Here is a 17,608-nt window from a genome sequence, read left to right on the forward strand (position 1 = left end):
AATGACATTGGCTACATTTAAATCCATTTGGGCAATGTGGAGACACTCAGCCTTTATTTGAAAGTAGTCAACTAGAATATATTATGGTGGAAGTAATTTCTGTTCTTTGAAGGTGCAATTGCAAAATCCAGAATGGCTTCTGAATTGGCTAAGTGGAAATTTGAGTGACAGTAATCAAATGAGCATTTTGTTAAGTAGAAGCATGGAAAAAGTCACTTCTGAGCAACACTGGCAAACTTCCCGAGTGGGTTCCTCAAGGAAGGGATTTATTTTGTTCTTGAGAATGAACTAGCTGCTCTTTTTCTCTGTGGGTAGCATACTTGTCAAGTTACTGGTACCATACTCGAGGAGCTTGAAGCTTCATTTTCGTAGCTGCCTAGCAAGCTTTTAAATAGTTTTTTTTTCTTATTGATAGTGGGGTCTTTGCTAACAATTCTGGTCTCCTCACATGTATAGGAATAATAGGCCCTTTAGGAAGGGTCTGAAAATCTCAGTTGAGCTGTCTCTGCTGCAGTTAGGGGCAGAAACTGTTATAGAAGTGCCAGTGGAAGAGAGAAGAGGAAGGCGGGTGCTTTTGTATGGTTCATAGATATTATTGCATGGCTTGAATTGATTAATTCCTGTAACCTAACCTTGAACTGCTTTGTCAAGACTGACATTTGTCTAGCTGAAATGAAAATGAACAGTCCCATGAGATCTGCACTGCTGCTTCAATTAGATGCAGGCTGCCTCCTTGTTTCATGTGTAATATTTAAGTTCTTTCTGGAATTGCTGTCTATTGCAACTGACTGCCTGCAGTGACCTGCTGCTGCTGGACAGGGTGGGAAGAATCCCACTTGAATGGAGATTGGAAAAGGCTCTCCATCTTTAGCCCCAGAATGAGGAGCACTGTGTGTGGTGTAGGCTTTTAAATGGTTTCGCTGCTCCGCTTTGTTTTTACAGCATTGTTTGGAATAGTGAATGTTGGTATTAAAATCCACTGGAAGACAAGAAGTCAGCTGTGATCCATGTCTTTGCAAAGAAAAAAGCTCTGCTTGCTGTGTGAGGGACCCTAACGATCCCACCCATGTGAGTTGCCCTGGAAGCAGGCTAAATATGTACAGTGTCAAACACCTAGGAACTTTAAATATTTAAGTAAATATGGGCCACTCAGTCTGGTTTATTAAGTTTCACTGCTTGATTTCCTTATCCGTTTCAAAAAAAACCCAAACATTTTTTCCTGTGAAACTCTCGACTCATACTTGTTTTGGTCTTTTTTTTTTTTTTTTCCTTTCGTAGAGGAACCATTTCTGCCATAGCACTGTTTCTTTCATATTAACCACAATGTTTTGCAAGATAATATGATTTGGAAAAAATTCAAATCCTAAAGAAATTCTTGGCTTGTCCAGTACTTAACTATCACCTATTTGTTAGTGGAAACCCTCCTTTCTTGTGTCTCAGATAACTCTTGAGAGTGCTCTAAAATGATGTTTTTATTCTCTGAGTAGATGATTACTTTTTTGTTGTTGTTCTGTGAATTAGGTGCTATCCATGCATTTGTGTTTTCTATAAGCTCAGTTTGTGGAAGGGGCATGATAGCTCATATTCAATGATGTCTTGCTGACAGAGGATCAGATGGTGTTAATGTTGAGGCTGTTAAGTGGGGGATAATAGTCTGTTTGACTTGGAATGAAATACAGCAGTTTTGCGACCAGGATAGAAAGTTATAAGCAGAAAGTGGCAATGAAATCTGAGTCAAGTGCTTTACTTGGGAGAATTGACAGCACTTAAACCCTTTTTATACAATAGCTTGTTTTTATACTGCTGTAAGTCTCTCTCCATTTCAGGCTTCTGTTGCTAGGAAGTCCATTGTATTTGTCACAATGTTTTAAATGTGAAGGAATATTTTTAAATAATTCAGTTCTGGGCTGCAAAAATATGCTAATTCTCTTTATTGGAACCATAAAACAGAGCTTTAGATAACTTTCTAATGTTACTCTAAATATGCTCTGGAGTTCATCCAGGCCTGTCTCCTATTAGTTTGTTCTCCTGTTAATTTTTTTTTTTTAACATGTGGGGTTTTTGTTTTTACTCCTCTGCTGGGCATGAACAGCTTTGTCCACAGGGTTCTCTCGTATTTTTCCTGGGAGAGGTTCTGCTGGGCAGTGGCTTTGAGACTGGGTCCCTGCTGGCTTTTGCAGTTGAAAGCTAGTTTTAATAAGTGGAATTTCTCCGATATGGTCGCTTCTCCAAAGTGCTTTAAAGCGTAAAGCTAAAGCAGAAAGGATAACGTAAATACTTTATTGTATGGAAATTATGGAAATTAGACCAAATTTAAGCAAGAAACTTGCATTTTCTTGACTTGGAGGTCTGTGCATACATGATTATCAAGTTAATGAATACGTATGTAAGTATTGAATACGTATGTATATATTAACCTTGCTTGTTTTAAGTGTTGCACTGTTACAGACCATGTATACACTGTGACTTATACATGTATAGTTACCTGTGACATAGCTTGTAATCAGTCACCTTTGTGTGGGTTTGTTGACTAATGCATGTGTCAAATCTTTCTTTTTCAGATCTGCCTTGAGTGAAGTTTGACAAAAAATGTTACAGCGGTTTTGTCTCTGGAAACGGTTAGCTGTAGGGATTGCAGTTGCTACTATCTTAGCATGTTGTTTGGCCCAGAATGATGAAGGTAAGGTTTTTGCTGTGGGGGTGTAGCTGTGGGAGGGAGGGGTGGGGTGATTCTGTGATTTCATTTTAATCTCCCCCCCCCCTCCCCCCCCAATTACTGCTTGAAAAAGTAGTTTGATACTTGGTAGGAAAGAGATGTTACAATAAAGATCTGAGTATGTTTCGTGATTTTAAGCATCTGCCAATGATTGTATTTTACAAAGCTGTTGATTTACCAGGCAAGATAAAATATTAAGTTCTGATTATTCACTGTTGGATTCTAGCATTAAAATTTGTTTCTTGTTATTCATTAAACTAATATTTTACCTTGCTTTAATTGTAAATCGACAGTTACAGCACTTGGAACAGGCGTTTGAGAGAGAATTGTTACTGGGCTGTATAACATAGCTGACCAAAAACTTGAGAGAAGTTCCACAATGAGGGTCTTCTAGAGAAACAATACTTCAGAAGTCCTGAAACACAGCACCAATAGCTCATGTTCATCCTTTCAGCATCTTTGTTGAATTTAATTAAGAAATACCATAAATGGGTTCTGCCAATTATCTACGTTAATAAAAAATTACAGACCTAAGTAATTGATTATGATTGATTCTTTTGAACAATTAAAAAATGTTGAAGAGCTGACTTTGACAGACTTACTCGAAAATGCTGTTAAGAATAATGAGGGGGATAAGTAAAAACTGAGTAGGGTTTCAGAATGTCTGTAATGAAGTTGCTCATTTTAAGTGGCACTTACGTCTTACATGTCGGTAAGCTGTAATAGTACATATTTATGACATCTTGCAGCTGGGTTTTCTTTTAGAAAACTATTTTGGCATTTATGAAGTACAATAGTTTTGCTTTCATGACAGGAATTCAGTCCTACTTGAATTCTGCTTAGGATTTTTGTTATCAAGTACAAAGTTATGTTTTTCTTGCTCTATTAATTGTTCTTTATGTCCTTTTATTCCCTTCTGTCCCCGGGCTCAACCCTACATTGTATTTCATGTCCATAATATACAAGAAAACTAATGTAACTTTATCTGGTTTTATGCACTGTCATTACAGCTGTCATTCTTGACACTGAAGTGAAGTGTATGAGCTGCTGATATTTCAGATACCTGATGTATGCTTGGATACGATTAGCTTGCTTTGTAATCATTTATTATAGCAGAGGAGTGGGGCCATTATGCTTTGCAACATTGGACTTCAGTCTTTGAGCAGCAAAATGCTAGATTTGAGGGAGGAGAGGCTGCACGGCAGCGGGATGTCCTCTGGTGTGCTCAGCAGCACGGGAGGAAGCGGGTGCTGGAGAGCAATGGGAATAAGTTGAAGGGAGGGGAGGGAAGCGGGATGATAGGACTGTGCTGGGCTGTCTGTTCTGAGGTCGTGAAAGGAGAGCACTCATGGCAGGCTGAAAATATAAAGCAATACTTTTTACTGTGATCTTGTTTGTACTCATACAGACAACATCGTAACATTCATCCAGAAAGACATCTTTGATCAAAGTAGCATCGTGAATTTCCATTGAATACCAATTTCTAGTTACACTTGAATGATACTGAAGTGTGCAAAATACGTGGCACAGGTGCCCCAGAAAGTGCAGTGGTAGAAAGTTTGATATTCCAAAATAGGGAAACAGATTCCTTAGGGTTCAATTTTTTCTCCTTTCTACTTCTTACATAACAAACTTCCGTGTTACTTTTTGAGATGGGGACATTAATTATGCAGATCGTACCTTTTTGTTACAGGTGATTTAGAGGAAGGGAAAGATACTTGTCCACAGTTACATCTAAAGCTATCATTCATTAATGATAGTGTGACTGAAAATGTATAGTGGCTTCCCCACTTAAAAAAGCTGTAAACCTGTAGTTGCAGTTAGTGATCTGTTGTTCATAGCTGTTCATTGCCTGATCGGGTCACGTGGCAGGAGGGAGTCTGTGTAACTTCTTCACTTCTGTGCCAGGAGTTACTGTGAGCAGGTGAGAATTGCGTTGCTGACAGATAGCAGTAGCAGCAGAAACTCAGCTAATTAGATTTCTTTTTTTTTTTTTTTTTAAATTACCTTGCACCAGATTGACTTTTTGTTTACTTCTTATATTGAATGCTTACAATAATTCTGTGGAAACTTGCCAATAAAACTTTCACTTGTGTCACTAGGAAATGGAAGAGAGCTGAAGATACAGAATAACTTAAAGTCAGGTCTAACTCTTATAGACAACTTAGCAATGTATATACTCCAAATATCCACAAATTTGGAGACAGTATTCAGACAGTATTGGGTGTTTTACAGACTGCCTTTTAGTGTGTTAACTTGAAATTTCGTGTGTTCTGTCTAAGCCAGTGTTTCAGATGAGTTTGCAAGGAGCCCTGCTAGTGTGACCACATCATGATATTCCTCCTGTTTCTGTGGGATTGTTTGTTTGGTTTTGTGCTGTAGGGTTTTCTTGGTGTTGTTTTTTTTTTTCTTGTTCCTTCCCCCTGGCTCATGCTGTTTTCAGCGTGGAACTCAAACTTGGTTTTATCCTTAATGATAATGTTCTCTTACATAGTCTGAGCAGGGGAGCTTTGCTTTTCAATGACCATAAATTTGGTGCATATAGCCAACTGTATTGTTAGTTTTCTGGGGGGAAAAGTTCAGGGAAAAGTTCATGAAGCACTCCAATACAAAATTGAGAATGAACTGATGCCCCCCCCGCCCCCCCCCCCCCCCCAATGTTCAGGAAAAGGGTAAATTTACCTAAAAATACTTCTAATATCTTCAGGATACTTGGCATAGATTCCATAATGCTATAGCAGAGAAAAAAATTATATGGAAAATTAATTTAAGCCACGGTGGATTTCGAGTTACTCAACAACTGCCACCCAGCTAATGGAGAAATTCTTATAAAAACAATTACTTTCAAATATGTTTCTTGCAGTTAAATAGAGAACTGTGTTCTGTACTTAAATCACGGCAGAGAAGTACTTTGGTGTGCCTGGGGCTGGTATAGTTGTTCTAATTGGCGATAGCAAAGTCTGTAATCTAACATGTAACATATAAAAGATGCATTCTTTTAGCAATTGCAATTTAAAACCAGTGTAGTTATTTTAACAGCAGAACAATCATGAATACAAACAAAATCAATTATGGCAGAAATTATAACCTATTTCTTTGCATCTAGCATGCAAATGATCTGTTTTCACGGTTGTAGCTGTGTGTGTTTAAGTAGTTGCATGTGTCTCTCACTGCATTTTTCTCCATTAGCTCATACTTTCTCCATTTCAGATGTTTTTGCTTGACCTCCTGAGTCATCAGATCTTTGCCAGCCACAGAAATTAATGATATTACAAAGTAGCCTTAAAAAGTTTGTCAAGGGCTGCCTTGGAAATAGGGGCAGCTTTCTTCCTATACTTACTAGAAAGCTTCCCCAGAATCTCATTTGTTCCTTTGGCTCAATGCCATTGTCTTGTGAAAATGAAACAGTTTATTCATGGCTAGCTGATAGTGTGGCATAATCTTTCAGTTCAGGTAATGTCTTTCCATCACTGGTGTTTCTGCTGTCCAGCTGAAAGAACATTAGGAGAGCAATAATTTCCCCTTTTGGTTTTTGCTTGCTAAACTAAATAAACACATTTCTGTAGGCTGTCCTCACAAAGTAGAGTCTCCTTTCCCTCGTGATCCTGGTAGTCCTGCTGTGTCCCTCTTCCTCCTCTGAACATGGTTGCTGGCTTTTCTGTTTTGTGTCCAGGTGACATCCTGATAGTTCTTTACAATGGCAGCTGTGCTTTGCTCTCTCTGTTGGAGTTAGTTCACTCAGTAAAGTGCCTTTCGTGCATTGATGGCTGGCGGTTGTGCTGTAATGTAATGCAGCTCTGCTTTGTTCTGTCATCATCTATAACTCATAAGCACGAACCTTTTGGGATTTTTTTTTTTCCACAGCAGTGTTTTTGTCAGTGAAGTTTAAGTGATGTGTCAACTTTTTGCTCAAGTTTTCTATTTCTGTCACTAATAAATCTGTCTCCTGCATTTCTTGTTCTGAGTTTTCAGTAAGCTGAGATTTCAGTCATATGTTACGACTCACTTGCAGAGAACTCTCTCTCACCTTGCAGGACAAAGCACCCATCTGAACTCAGTCTACTTGTCGTGTCATTTTAGCAATCTCTCTTCAGGTGGTACTTAAAATTTTCATACTAATCAGCCTTTCCAGCTTAATCGTGTCCTGTTGGGATTATGTAAAATCTATTGATGAAATGCAAATACTTTACTGTAGTCCCTTGGCATTAAAAAACAATCCCCTCCCCCAAATTATTAAAAAACCAATTCTTTTGTTAAAGAGTTATCACATTCGTCTCAAAATATTGTTGATGAAGCCACGCAGTGTTTCCTTCCAATGATTTCTTTGTCTTACCTGTTGCTCAATCATACGGTATGCCAGAATAAATGTAAGACTGTGGGTAGATGGGTAATGTGGGTTTTTTTGGTGATTGATTTGGCTGGTTTTTTTGTTGTTTGGTTTTGGTTTTTACAGTTTCTGCTGCCCTTAGTTTGCTCTTTTCCAATATTTTACCTTAAGTAAAAGTAGAAATGTCAGTTATAGCCTTGCAATATGTGAAATTAGATCAGCTACAATCTCTTTTATTTCTTCAGTGCTACTCTATTAAATTCAGAGGGAAATTCTCAAGCTAAAAGAATCAGTGAGGAGGAAGGTAAAGGAAGGTCCAGTTCCTTTCCTCCTTTTCTTTTTTTCTTTTTTATATTTTTCTTTAATCCAATGTATGTGACTGGAAGAAACACATTAGCAGGAATCTTTTGGTCAGTAGAGAAGGCTGCTGAATTTAAAAGCTGTCTGTATGTACTTTCAGGCCACACCATGCCAATCCTGCAAACGTGATCATTTGACAATTAACGGATTTAATAGTCTTCAGCATATGCCCGCATGAAGGATATAGCTGTGAACTTTGGGGTACCAGTAATTTAATCTGTATTCCTAGAAGATGAAAGTAAGAAAAGCAAAAATAATTCTGATCACTGTTTGAAAACAAAAGAAAAGCAAAAGCGAACCTGAAGATCCACCAATAAAAGTTGCAATGATTCCATTACTCGGATTTTCAGTACTCTAGCCCGTTTAATAAACGTGCTATTGACATTTGCACTGTGGAATATGTATCTGTCACTGACAGTTCCGTGGATTTTGTTTAGTTCTAACCTACTAGTTGGATCTTTTCTCAGAGTTACAGGACTTGCTAGCAGGAGTGCCTCTGCAGGACAAAGAATTCATGCTTGGGAGGCCTGAAGGAATACGTGCTAGCGTTTTCATTGCAGTGTAGGTTACCATGTAGATGGAGGGGAAAAAACCAAACATAATCTCATTTTGATTGAAATTTCAGATAGTAGATACTGCTTTTTGTCCTTAAGCTAATGAGGGCCCTTGAAGGGCTGAATCAACCTGGGGTTTTTTGGTGGGGGAGTATAGACTATTCTGGGATAACACATGCAGCAAGGAGAAGCTGAGGAAATAACTGACTTCAGTGCGAATTGGTGGAAAACTGTGATCGCTAGGTATTGCAAATACCTCATGTCATGGTTCATGGTGGGTTGTGTTGAACATTAAGCACTTTTTTTTTAAACCTTGGATGCAAAGCTGGCTGTGTGGGAAGCTGCCCAAGGTAGCAGATTGCCAGGTGAGCCTGACCGTCTGCCTGGCTGTGCTAAAGGAGCAGCTTGATAATAATCTCCTGCTGCACCACCCTGCTGCTGTTTTTCCTACTACTGCTGAGAGAAGGGTGTGTGGGGGTGGCTGGTTTAAAAGTAAAGGCAGGCCTCGTTTATATCAGCATTAAGATTTGTGGCTTTGTATTGAAAGAGTAGAAAATGTTACTCCTGACTCCTTTTGCACATTAGGAAAAAAAAGCCCAAACTACTACATGAGCAACTAGAGCTTACTGGATTTATTTTCTATTGGCTCAATAAACTGAGCTGACTCACCGTACAGCTGCGTAACTGCTAGATGTGTAACAGGGGAGGGCGATACCGAGTCTGGAAAGGCTTAATGGCAGCTTCCAGGGTAGACTTGATGTCAAACTGTATCTGCCCTGCATTCTTGAACTGAAACTCAGACTGGGCAAGGCATATGGGCCAGGCAGGAAGAGACACATCTCTGCCAACATCAACACTTGGAAGGTGTTGAATTAATTGAGATTAAGTCCATCTATAGTTAGTGCTGGCATCTGAAATGAATTAAAATTGAGGCTAATCAGAAGGTGTACTTGTCCAAATATGTATTTCACTTCATAAGGGTTAAGCAGATATTTTTTCATCAAGATGTAAGGAATAGCCATTTAAATGGTGTTTACCTTTACCCTGAGTGGGAGACTGCTTTTTAAATAAGGCTTTTCCTGTGGAAAACACAGCTGTGCGATTCACTTTTGCCACAAGGATTGTTCAGGCATAAACTCCTTCAGCTGTTTTTCTGCTGCATGGGCCCCGCCTCTATTAGTTAGTGTCTTTTATTCAGTCTAACAGTCTTATGTTACAAAAATGGAATAACTAAAGGGCCTTACAAATCACTTTAAGAGGCTACTTTAGAATAGTTTCAGAACTTGATATATTACTGTTGGGCAGGAAATTAACTCAGGAAAATGTGTATTTGAATACATGTAGCTCTTTCATCATTCCCTGAGCCCTAAATTGTACATATCCAGTGAAAGAAGAGAAATGCAAACAGGTGGTTGCCTAAGGGCTGCCTGGGAAAGGCTCTGTTCTTCAGAATAGAAGTAATTTGTTTGTTTTATGGAAAGTTGCTGCTTTTGATTGGGAGCTCTGGCACTTGGCTCTGCAGTGATCTGAAAGGGGGAAGAGCTGTCCTTGATGTCTCTGAATTGTAGTTCAGCCATTAGTTCCTCTGAACGGTTTAGTTTTTCAAAGTGTAACTGATGGGATATCTTGAAGTCCCACTAGCAATGCTTTGAGTCTGCAGAAGATCAGTTTCCCTTTGGCAAGGGGTGAGTTAAATGAATGAAATACGAGCATCAGAAACAAGGTTCATCTTAGTTAATATGCATGTTTCAGCCCTTGATCTCGTAGCAGCAGTGACCAAGTACCCTGCATGCTCTCTGTGATGATGCTGGGATGGATAAGGCAGGAAGCTGCTTGCTGAGAAGCAGCAAATCCGAGATCCCAACATCCTTGGAACAACCACACTGTGGGACCTAGCTAGGAACAAGCCTCTTGCAGGCACTGGCCTGCCAGGTTCTTTCTGCTCAGCCTTATTCTTTGGGACGTGAGGTGGTGTGTGTTGAATTGCCTGGATTATATTGTTGCAAGCATCATTGTTCTGTGAGTCACCTAGGACTTGACTGACCTGAGCCATCCCTTGGTGAGGGAAAGCTGTGAATACTGAGCTGGTGCTTTTCCTCCAAGAGATGGGTGCCCTTTCATAAGGTGAGATTCACGTCTGAGAAGGGAAGGCCTGGTGCAGGGAAAGTAGAAACCCGTGTGGAGGCGCACTGGCACAGCTTATGTCCCCTCTGTAAAGAGTGGCTTGGACTTTGGGACTTTCACAGAGTAAACTATAACTCCAGTGATACTGGGCTGAGCTCCTAAAAGTCAGCAACAGTTGCATGTGTGTGATCATATGTTGGTTTATAGCCACAGAACGTGTGTTGAGCAGAGCTAACCCCTGTGCTGGTCTTTGTTGTTCTTTAATGGTAGGGTTTGAACGAGTCTTGAGCGGAGACATGTGTCTATGTAACTTTATTTGACAATCAGTGTTTTGACATAGAATTAGATAAAAGAAGTCAGGTTTTCTAGAATACTGTATCTGTTTGTGGTCTCCATCTCATGTCCAGATTTCACAGAACACATTTCCTGCTTCCATTGAAACTAATTCCCTTTAGCTGAGGGAGACTGCACACTGATGTAGAGTGAATAGGACAGTGCTTTCTCAGATGTGGTAGATTTCTTCCTTAATTTTGGGAGGGGTGAGGTAGGATTCGTGTGTATTGCTGGGTACAGAGGATTATACTGTATCTGTTTATTCTGCAGTAGAGCTCTTCAGTCATGAATATTCTGAATCTAATTGCATGCATTAACGTAAAGTGTGTGTATACACATGTGCACTTTGGATCTCTCTCTGAAGTAGCATAAAGATGTTGAAGGCAACAACCTTTCCTGCACAGAGCTTGGTTTAGCTCTGCTGACATCTTTCCCTCTTGAATTAACTGCCATGTGCCCCTTCTGCACACGTGTCCGCTCTTAATTTCAATTTAAACAGAATCCACTTGCTGTAGATGGGACACTGCCAATTTAAGTCCTAAAAATACTGTTCCAAGCAATCCTGGGGTTTGGGTTTGTTTTGTGTTTGGTTTTGGTTGTTTTTGTTTGGTTGTGGTGTTTTTGTTGGTGGTGTTTGGGTTTTTTTTTTTTGGTGTTATTCCATGTGTTCTGACATTGTTCCCCATGAGATAAACTCCATCTGCACTAATCCATTAAATCTGTCTCTTGGTTACCTGCTGAATTGCTGCAACACTTCCAGCCGGGTCAGCAGAACCTGCTTGTTTAATTTTATTCCAGTTTTCTCTTAAGCATAAATGCATTTGCAGATCAGTAGGCCACTACACCTAGTAGTAAGATAGCTCATACTAATTGACCATATTTCTTTACTAGGAGACTCTTAATAAGAATCTTAATAAGAATCAATGTAAATATTTTAACTTGGCTATTTATTGAAATAACTTTGAAGGAAATCAGACTTTTTGAAGAGCAGTAACTAGACTAGCCTGCCTTTTAGACAACAAACAGAGATATGCTACAGATGACAGCATTTAAAATCTCCTCCGTCCCTTGGTGCCGTGTTATTCATATTTGGTCTCCCATTTATTTACATTGCTTACTCAGTTTTTATTTTTATTGAAATATTGTGCTGACATTGTCTACGTAGCATTAGTTTGGAAACTGAGAATTCCTGGGTGTGACATGGGAGGCTAGTAATCTTTGTTTTACAGTAAGGAGTATGACTGCAGCAGACCGTTTGTGTCAAGACAGAAGCTTTTTGCTACTCAGGGCTGAGGTTGGTTATAGGTGGCCTGCAAACATAGATGGGTTCCAGTAAGTCTTCCGCTGCATGATTAGTTGGGTTATGTACCTAAAGTGTGGCTTAGAAATACAGTATGCATCGTGCAAGTATTTTTTTTCTTTACTGAAGCTCATTTTCAGTCTGACTCTTTATAAAAGCTTTTTCTTAAGATGAAGCAGTAGATCTGGGGAAAGGAGCCTGAGCTGTTGGGAAACCCCAAAGTTGCAGTGTTCTCTACTGTAGGCTTCACTGCAGCCACAGCATGTGGGAGGGATGAGGTATGAGTTGAAGCACAGAGATATTTTCTAAGTAGAAGTGTAAGTTCCAAGAAGCCATTAATTTACCCTTTTAAAGTCAAGGGCTGGGGAGAAACACCCCATTTGTTCCTTCTCCTTTCTCCAGACTTCCATTTCTTCCTGCTGGCTAGGGGTTCTGGTGCACATCCTCTGTTATGCTCAGTCTTCTGTAAATACCCATTTTTGTGCGTTATGATGACCTCTCCCTTATCTCTGGGGTTCCCTCTTCTGCCACTGAGCTGCTTTGCTAGCTTGGCAAGCTGCACATTCCTTCTGCTCCTATGCATCACTGTCCCTCCCCTGTCCTATTACTTTCCAAATTCTCATCTCATTTTCCTTTGTCTCAGTTCAGCAGTAGGAATTATTTTCTGAATGTTTATATGAGGCTGTCGTATGTTGACAAATAAGCTGTGATAGAAACTACCTCCCTGTTACTGCTATGCTTCAATTTAATCCATTTCTGATGAGAAGTATCTGTTTAAAACAAAGCACTGGAACTTCAACTTGATCAAAACTTGGTTTTATTATGATTTGATTTTCACATAACAAGAACTGATTCATAGCAGTGTCCTTTAGAGCACAGGTTCTGTGCATTATGAATTATAGATTTGGTTTTGAATCACTTCAAATGCTCAGTTTTGCTTCAGTTCAATTAATTTGTATATTAGGGGTGTAATTCTTAACTGCATCAATAACAAGCATAGGTTTTGTGTTTTATTATGTGACAAAGACGTGATTGAATGGTATATTATTGCAAGGACACCTCCAATTACAATAGTAATACATAGGAAATTTTAAGTAGTTAGTGTAGAAGAAAAAAAAGAGCAGTAGTACGGTAACTAAGTTCTGAAATAAATGAAGTATGAAATCTTTTTGCAGAGGAGATCTTGACTTTCTTGTTGATTACTTGGACTCCTGCTTCGGAAGACTTTACGTGGGGGTCTGGGTTTTTCAGCACTTGCAGAAGGTCTGAACTTACGCAGGATCTGAGTCCATGCCCCAGACAACAGTATCTCTGCTGTAACATGCGCAGAGGGAGCAGAGTCATGTGTGTGGGCAATAATTGTAAAGGATGAGCGCTCTCAGCTCATTTTACAGTAATCATTTTCAGATTAGGGGATCATTACTGTTCAGCTGTTGTCTATCATTAAATATAGTGTTTTTCTTGACTAAAGCTCATGGAAGCTCAGTCAGTTGCTAAAGATTTATATGGAATGCCTGTGGTGAAGAAATATCTGGGGTTTTGAACCTAAAACCAAAACCAACCACGAAAAAAAACCCCAAACCAAACACCCTCCCGCCTTTTCCGTAAATACTGCTGTAGTTTTTGAAGTAACTACAGTTTGTAACTCTGGGCCTATAGTGACAGGTGAATAAATGCCTTTGACTTTTGCAACAGGTAAGACTATGATGTTAATATTTCATGTGAACTTAACGGAGCAAATAGAGTGGACTAGGAAAAGATTTTTTTGTCTTGAAGACTTTTGCCCTTATGAATGGTGTGATCACTGGGTTACCTCCCAGGCAAATACCCTCTCTCTCATCTCTTCTGGACGATTTCTGTGGAAAGGTAAGAAACATTCTTTTAGATGGTGAAAGGAAAACTGTCAGGTGAACAGAAGAAAGCAGTAGATGGATTAAAAAAAACAAAACAAAACAGCAAGGGTCTTACTGAGTTAGGTTGAGTTAGGTTTAAAATAAATAGTAACAAAAATATCTGTCCTTTACTGCAGTATTTATTAGACAGTGTATTGAGCATGGCATGCCTTAAATTGATGCAGAGGTGAATAGTTTATATATGTAGGCTACAATGAGTAGCAATCAAATACTTAAATAACATCAGATTATTGTGATGCACCTAGTTAAGCCTGATTGCGAAGTGGCTGAGGAGGTGAAAAAGGAAGCAAGGGAGAGAAATTATGTTCTCAAACTAGATTTATAGATAAATGAGATTTCTCAGCAATTGGAGGCTGAATAGAACTAGTCCAAAATACCCTAGAAAGCTGATTTTCGTGGAAGGATGGACATTGTGATATGATTTTGAGTGTCTTTACCTACAATGCCATTTCAGTTTTCTTTTTTGAATTGAGTAGTGATAAACATTATCACTTCTCATTTTAGAAACATCTAAAAGGAATTTCTATTCAAGGTGTTGCAGACTGTTAAGCATTTTTAAACATATTCCTGCAGAGCAGTAAATAGTAATTACAGGAAGATGTGCTAAATGGCTTTTTGAGCCATTAGTATAGACAGTTTTGTTTAGTATGCAAAGTTTCAGATACACAAGTCAAACTTCAGATCTGTTTCTGTTTCTTCAGTGCTTTTTTTTTTGTCCTTCCAAGTTTTCCTTTCCTGGTTTTTATTGCAGAATTAACTGAAAAAGTCTGGGTACTGTTCTTTATTAACTTTCTAACAATGTGACATTTTTTATTAAGTATTTAATGCTAAATATAAAACAGAAGAAGTATTTATCGATGCAGATTGGGAATTTTCTGGTAAGAGGCTCTAGAGAGATATTTGTGGTGCTTCCCTTCTTAGAAGCATTTTAATGGTTATTTGAACCCCTTTTCCTGCTTGGCTACAATACAGGAGTTGCTAAAGTGGAAAAAAAATAGGATTTTAATTTTTTTTTAAATATTGTAAATACCATCTCATGTGGTAATTATTGTTTCATAAATGAGAGGAGTTAGTTTGAAGTTCTTCATGTGTGTGGGTACATTTTGTGTACAAAACAAAACCACACCAAAAAAACCCTGCCCCCTCTGCATGTCTGCGTAACAACGTAGTATCTTCTGCAGAAATCATGCTGCTTCTACACATGCCATGTAGTTTGGCAATATTAGAGAGTTTTTGTTTACAAATACCCTGGAATAATTTCTGGGTGAACAGATAATGGAGAAACTTGAGTTCACCAAAGAGAACTGAAGAAGTTTTAAAGAGTGGCTCTGTGAAGCTGCGGTGTTTCATCTTTCTGGGCTGCAGTACTTTCAGGTTTACACTAGAAAGCTAAAGACAAGCCCAAAGATTTGTTTTGTTTTCTAGTGCTGTTAGAATTATGAACTTCTGTGTTAAACTTAGCTCTGAAATTTTGCTTATTTTGGGAGAGGAATTTGAATGATTTTGAAGTGAAAACTTACCAGTAGTTTATAAGAAAATGAGAAACACTGTCACTGAGCTCCTAAAAAGATTGAGGATCTGACAGCTGCAAAAACTAGCAGGCTGCTTTGCTTTCAATAGCCTGTAACTGCTCCTTGGAACCTGTCTGGCAGTATCACAAAGGTACACCAGTGGTGTCCATTTTTCAAATCTCAAGTGCACAACCTGCAGGAAAGCAATATTATTTTTAATTTAATGAGCTTTAGCACATGAGCAATTAAGAAGATGTAATTGAATGAAGCTAATCAGGAAGATGCAGAAGCTTGCTTCTGGGATGCTGCTCAAGTCAATTGCTCCTCATATCTACAATTTTATGTTTAGTTAATAACACCAGTGGGTATAGTGGTACATGCTAGTGGGTTTACAACTCCAGGGGCTTAGCAGTTGTGTTTTGTTTGTCATCAAGCCTTAGTCTTTTTATTTGGCTAGGGAGGTAGTGATTAACAGGTGATGGGCATTTCTGCTTCACTAATGACAGTCTGGGTGCTCAAAGAAATGTGATGGAGACCACTGTATTTTAAATGTCTTTGAATTGCTCAGCGTACAAACTGTGGATAAAGCCAGACATTTACGGGCATGGTCTTCACACAGCTCCATATAACCAGTGAACCTGTTGTTGCCTGGTAATTAAAATAGTTATGAATGTATTGACGAGGGAGGATAAACTGAGTGAATGCCTTCAGATAAGTGACTCTCTTCTTCATTATCTAGAAATAAACCCGTAGTGAACCAGAATCTTAAAAAAGTAAAATAAAATAAAATAATTTTATGCTTAAAGAACATAAGCAGTCATACATAGAAAATAATAATAAAAAGTCCCGTAGCTGCACTCAGCTGTTTTCTTAACAGTCCTTGTGGTTAGAACCTTTGTATAATTAATTACAAGAGGTATGAAAAGACAATGCCTTATCTGCTTGTTCTTCCAGTTTAATCAATGGCTTGGGATTTATTTTCAATTGTGCGTCAGGCTAATACAAAATTAATCATCCTCTCCATTACAGTCAGCCTGGGTATGGAGTAGAAGCTGAGTACTTTAGTGTCAGGTGTGCTATTTTATCAGTACTTGCATGCCAGATAAAATCCCAAAAATAGGGTTGAATGGGATTAGAAAGGGAATAGGTTTTGGCACTACTGAACGCTAAGAATGCATTTAAAACCTGCAGAAATACCTGTGCAATTGCTGTCTCATCTGCAGGTTTTTTTTTCAACGCTATCTCATAGGTGGAAACCTTACAGGAAGAATTTGAAAGCTGCCTGTATCCTTGTATTTCCAGCTATAGAGATGAGACTGAGTCCAGCTGGGAGGCATCACTTCTGTCCTCCTGCAGATGGCCTCTCTAGAGCCATGAAATATCCTCTTCTTTTCTTGAAATGTTGATAGTCTTTGCACTAAAAAGCTGAACTTGAATTTTATGTTACTTTACCTGTACTCGTTATTAGCACCAGGAGCAGCAGATTTGTTAACTGGTTTTATGCTGGTTTGTTGCTATTTGGTATCTTGGGAAGCACAAAGGTACCACCATTATGTCTGTTTTTGGAGAAGATATTTTTTCCATGTCTTCAACTCTCCCAGAGATTAGTGATAGACAGAGAGGTTTTGATGGTAATCAGTATGTCTTATAAGCTGTTTATTTTTGAAATTGTTTTCTAAGTAGCTAAAAATTGAGAAGTAAATATTTTGAGGGTGTGGAGTCATATTGCAAGGGATATGAAATGTCTTTTTCAATGTATCAACTCTCTTCTTGCAATTTATCTGTTGTTTGATGATAAAGGTTTCAGACAGCAGAGGTACTGTGCTTGGACTTCATTTTCACTAGTGTTATTTTAAAAAAAAAAAAAAAAAAAGACACAAAAATAATCCTGTCTAGAGCGTAGAAGTTTCTGGAAGAAGTCTTTTAGTGTTTAGTGCTTGGATAGTCCATGCAGCAGCATCAGCCGCTTTGCTTGGCTTTAACACCATGTTTTGGGGTGCTTGGCATGCTTTTGGAATCCTCTCCAGACAGGTGCTAGTGACCGCCATCTGCTGAAGGGTGCTGAGTCAGACAGTCCTTTGTCTCATCCCATACTTCTTTCCTCACTTTAGTTGCTTTACAGGGGAGATACCTAAAAACCTTAAATTTATTAAAATAAAGCTTAAATTGCTTCAAAACCAGATAAAGACTACGACTATTTTGCATTTACTAGACTATTTCTGAGTAAATAGGGCCCAAGCTTTCCAAACACAAGTATAAGGAAATTCAGGCAGGAGTAACAGAGGATGCCACAGACATGTTCTTTCATCTCTGATTGTAGTTTGCTTATTAAATAGCTGCTTCAAAAAAGAGACTTAAGTTACACCCTCATGCTTTTCACCAAAAGGTTTTTTTCTAAAGTAAATTTTCAAGGAAGTACTAACTTTGCACATAAAGTTTGTATTCCCCCCCTGGCCCCCCACCCTGTGTT

At 38.8% G+C, this 17,608-nt stretch overlaps 1 protein-coding gene across 2 annotated transcripts in view; it reads left to right on the forward strand.

The window, feature by feature from the left end:
* The first annotated feature begins 2,589 nt into the window (after window positions 1-2,589).
* PCDH15 (protocadherin related 15) overlaps window positions 2,590-17,608 on the forward strand; it is a 367,987-nt gene continuing 352,968 nt past the window's right edge. For both annotated transcript variants that reach the window (XM_086467277.1, XM_086467276.1), the window contains exon 1: window positions 2,590-2,680. In XM_086467277.1, the coding sequence (XP_086323403.1) occupies window positions 2,590-2,680 (91 nt within the window). The remainder of the gene's footprint in view (window positions 2,681-17,608) is intronic.

Source organism: Leptosomus discolor, chromosome 6 (assembly GCF_034619465.1).
Source record: "Leptosomus discolor isolate bLepDis1 chromosome 6, bLepDis1.hap2, whole genome shotgun sequence".
In the NCBI taxonomy this organism is placed as follows: Eukaryota; Metazoa; Chordata; class Aves; order Leptosomiformes; family Leptosomidae; genus Leptosomus; species Leptosomus discolor.